The 4121-nt window shown below is 44.5% G+C and overlaps 1 protein-coding gene across 1 annotated transcript; it reads right to left on the reverse strand.

Moving 5' to 3' along the window:
• Nucleotides 1-1683: 1683 nt before the first annotated feature.
• On the reverse strand, nt 1684-3605 carry LOC135518585 (vimentin-like). Its single transcript, XM_064943746.1, has 2 exons — nt 3116-3605; nt 1684-2800 (listed from the first exon to the last, which is right to left on the reverse strand). The coding sequence occupies exons 1-2, from the start codon at nt 3603-3605 to the stop codon at nt 2124-2126; spliced, it is 1167 nt and encodes a 388-aa protein (XP_064799818.1). The 3' UTR covers nt 1684-2123.
• Nucleotides 3606-4121: the final 516 nt, after the last annotated feature.

Raw genomic sequence — 4121 nt, forward strand, 5'->3', positions numbered from 1 at the left:
CATGATTTGTATTAATTTGTGGATATCATCATCCATTTCATGTTATATTTGTATAACATATTTGTACAATGTCATTATCTAAATGTACAATGTTTCAAATTTGCAAAACATACAATATGTAAATTTACAAAACTTGTTACAAATTCCAATTTGTTGTGGCCAACGTTTGCTAGGCTTGGAGTTAAGGTTAGGAGTAAGGGAAGGGTTGGCTAACATGCAAAGTTGTTGAAAGTTGCCAAAATGCTGAAGTTGTCTGTGGTTAGATTCAAACATGCAAACTTTGAGCTAGATGTTTGCGTTATACACCCACCCAACCAACCACCCTACTTTAGTTTTTGCTTTAAGTAACCTTCTGTCTTGTGTGCAACCATACCAAACGTAACATTTCAAAAATAATCTGAGTTCCTGGATATATGTTCACTATGTTATGTCTAGTCTGAGACTTGTCGTGGAATTATTGTAATCAAAAGGAGAGACTTAAATTTCAAAACAAGTCAACTTTATTATTTATTTCCTGCAGTAATGGAGCTTGTCAACGAGCCCCCCCATTGGTAATTCTTTGAGAGCCCAACAAGCGGATTTGAGCCACGGCGTTTTATAGCAAAGTCCATCCTCATGACAAACAGCAGATGTATGGAATTGGTCACAAGGTTAGGATTCATATGAAGGATACTAATAATTCTCCGCAAACAGTATCGGCTGTAAAAACTTCTCATTATGTTGAGACCAGGTTCTGGCCCTGGGCCTTCTCCCCTTGGTACCCAGTACAGAAACATTAACTCATGCTATGGAATGCGGTCTTGTTAGGCTTATCACCCAAAGACCATGTAAATATTCTGTCTGTGTTAAATCTCCCTGAGGCCCACTTTCAGTCCAAACACAGATGGGTGTTCTTTAAAAAAAACTATTCTGTTGCATAAAACAAGCATTTGATGCAGTAACAGTATTCTAACAATCTTTTAATTCCTGTTCTGACAGACCATCCTGGTTGACTTTGTGTAATCTTACCATGTACATTAAAAAAATATATGCATTTGTTCAAAGTAATAAACATTATCTTTATATTTATGATGATTTTATTTCGTGTGAGTGGAAAGGTTTTAGTGTTTCCCCACATTTCAGAGTGTGCAGTAACAATTTCTAGTCAGGTTTTGGGTATTCTAATACAAAGTGGTTGGGAGCTCTTATATCTCTGACAAACCCAGACATCATTTTTAGACGGAAACTATTAGGAGATTAAAAATGATTACCAGAAACAAAACACAGCTGTTGTATGCACTCAAGTTAAGCTTTATTTATTATGTAGTAGTGGGTATACATTTATGTAAACAGCTTTAGTTATCTTACATATAATGGGTGAGTCACAAGGTTTAAATTAAAATAAAGGGAATGTTTTTGTTTGAGGAGTTAACCATACAGTAGCAGGGCATGAGAAGGGTGCTCCAATGTCCGAGAGAGGTTGACAGGAATGGGAGCGACCGATGACGAGGGCTGGTCAGGGGAGCGGAAGCTGTGGTGGGTAGGACTTTGGGAGAAGGTAGGGTGCTGAGGGTCTGAGTGTGGACTGTTGAAAGGGTTGGACGGGAAGAGCTGGGGTTGTGGAGGGAGAAGTTGACAGGCAATTAAGTCTGAGAGGGCTGACGGGTGGGAGATACGGTAGGGTGCTCAGGCAGACATTCTGGCAGCTGTGTGGGTCTCCACACTGAGGTGGTCCTCTCTGACCGCTCCTACATGGAGAAGTAGGTTTCATATGGAGGATTGAATCAGGGTACATAGCCTGAGTGATACACAGCACAATTGAAAATGACTGGAAATTATAAATAAGGTGGGTACCTTTTTTTTATTTGAAGTTCTCTGTCTCAAATTATATTTGGACACCTACAAATATAATAAATGTTTCAGTTATGCAGTATTGAAAGTGTGAACTGTGCTTTAGTGTTGCAAGTAAATATTCAAATCATTTTCTGATGTCAACACATTTTCCTTTAAGCCTTAGCATCACAATGAGCCATAAAGCCATCCAGTCAGTCACACAACTTTCACTGTAACTCATTCTCTACATCAAAGCATCACTTAGACTTTGAGGACACCTCAGTTACCCATCCATCGGTGATCAACCCACCTTAAACTTCTGGCTCTTTCCCTGCCGAGATCCCCAGTCTGCTCTCTTCTCCCTCCAGCAGCTTCCTGTAGACGGCTATCTCAGCATCCAGCTTCAGCTTGATATGCAGCAGCTCCTGGTAGTCAGCCAGGTACTTGCCCATCTCCAGCTTGGTCTCGCAGAGTTGGTTTTCCAGCTGGGCAATGATGCCCTCCAGGCCTCCAACCTTATCCATGTGGGCCATCTCCATGTCCTCCAGCTGCTGCTCCAGGGCCATGTTGCGTGCCCTCAGCCCATCAATCTGGTTCTGGAGGTCTGTCACCTGGTTGTGGAAAGTGGTGATCTCTTCTTTAATCGACTTCATCTGCTCTTCTTTCTTGCCGGCAACCTCTTTGAGGTTTTCAAACTTGCCCTTGTACCACTTCTCGGCTTCCTGTACGTTTTTGGCCGCCACAGCCTCGATCTCGGCACGCATGTTGCGCAGATATGCGGCCAGGTCTGGACGGTCACCGTCAATTTCCGCAGTCACCTTGGAGTCCTCGATCTGCTTCATGAGGTCGGCGACTTCCTCGTCGTGAAGCTTCTTGAGGAACTCGATCTCGGCCACCAGCTGTTCGACACGCTTTTCAAGCTCCGCCTTCTGCAGGGTGGCATTGTCTACGTCTTGACGGAACTCCCTCAGGATCATCTCTGCCTCCTCTGTAGATGTTTTAAAACATTACAACAATGTTATTATAGTATTGCGATCAGGTTCACTTGGTGTATGTAGACAAAATGTTGGCTGATCGTACACCCGTACGAGTACAAGCAATCTCAATCAACCAATGGCATGTCTAGAAACATTGTGTCATCAAATTTGGCATTTTGATTATTCAATGACTAAAATTATAGCTAGAAATCCTGCGTTCTTCATGGAAATTTGGTTTATATCATCATACAATAATGTCAATATGGAAGACGATCGAGATCAGTAGATCTCTCCAGCCAGTGATCAGTGTGGGACTGGTAACATACCTTTCAGTGACAGCTCCTCTTCCAGTTTCAGCCTCCACACCTCCACCTCCTCCTCAATGTATCCCCTCTCGATATCAGCAGCTCCCTTCTCATTGGTCAAAGCTTCAATCAGCTCCCTCATCTCCTTGAACTTGAGTTCATACTCTTCTCCGATGCCGGTGGGGCCTCCCTTGAAGCGGCCCTGTAGGGAGGCGAGCTCTGCAGTCAGCTGGGCGTTCCTCTGTTCAAGGGCCTGAACCTTCTCGATGTAGCCGGCGAACCTCACGTTCAGCTCCTGCATCTCCTCCTTCTCGTTGGCATGCTGCTGGTGTATCTCTGTGCCGATTTCCACGGCGGATGACAAATTCCCGCCCTGGTGCCCGGACCGTCCACGGTTGTTGTACGAGGAACCGCGACACCGGGAGGGAGAGGGGCTCTGGACCCGCGTACTGCTACGAGAGCCGCTCACCTGCAGTGACTGGGATTTCTGGGAATAGGAAGCTCCTCTCATGTTTGCTTCTCAGTGTGTTACAAAGTGTGTTCTAGAATCAGATTTTGTTTCTTGAGTATAGTTCCAGTTCCACCAAAAGGATTTGAAGGCCTCTTGTGTTCTCTTTCTTTGCTGGCCCACCTTATTACTGTACTGACAGTCTTTCAGATCGACCCGTGTCTTTTATAGGGTCACAAAGAATGTCTCGGACTCCCTTGAAACTCTCGCAGGGTTTTGACATGTTTTAAATGTGGATCATCACTCTCTTCCAAAGACCTGCAGCACAACAGTCTTCATTAGCTAGCTAGCATTGCGTTGTTAGTAGCGGTGATGGGTGGAGTTTTTGCGCCCCACGCCTCCGTGTGAAATAGTGATATGAGGATGTATGCCCACTATTTTTCACTCTTACTTAGGGCACCGCTAGGGACTCGGGAGGGTGTGGAGGCCATCTAGCACATTGGGAAAGACTGACGAAGTGACTGTGCTTTGGCAACAGATTTTCCTGTAAGACATTCCGACACAGCTTCACGGTAGCCT

This window comes from Oncorhynchus masou, chromosome 28, assembly GCF_036934945.1.
Source record: "Oncorhynchus masou masou isolate Uvic2021 chromosome 28, UVic_Omas_1.1, whole genome shotgun sequence".
Classification (NCBI taxonomy): domain Eukaryota; kingdom Metazoa; phylum Chordata; class Actinopteri; order Salmoniformes; family Salmonidae; genus Oncorhynchus; species Oncorhynchus masou.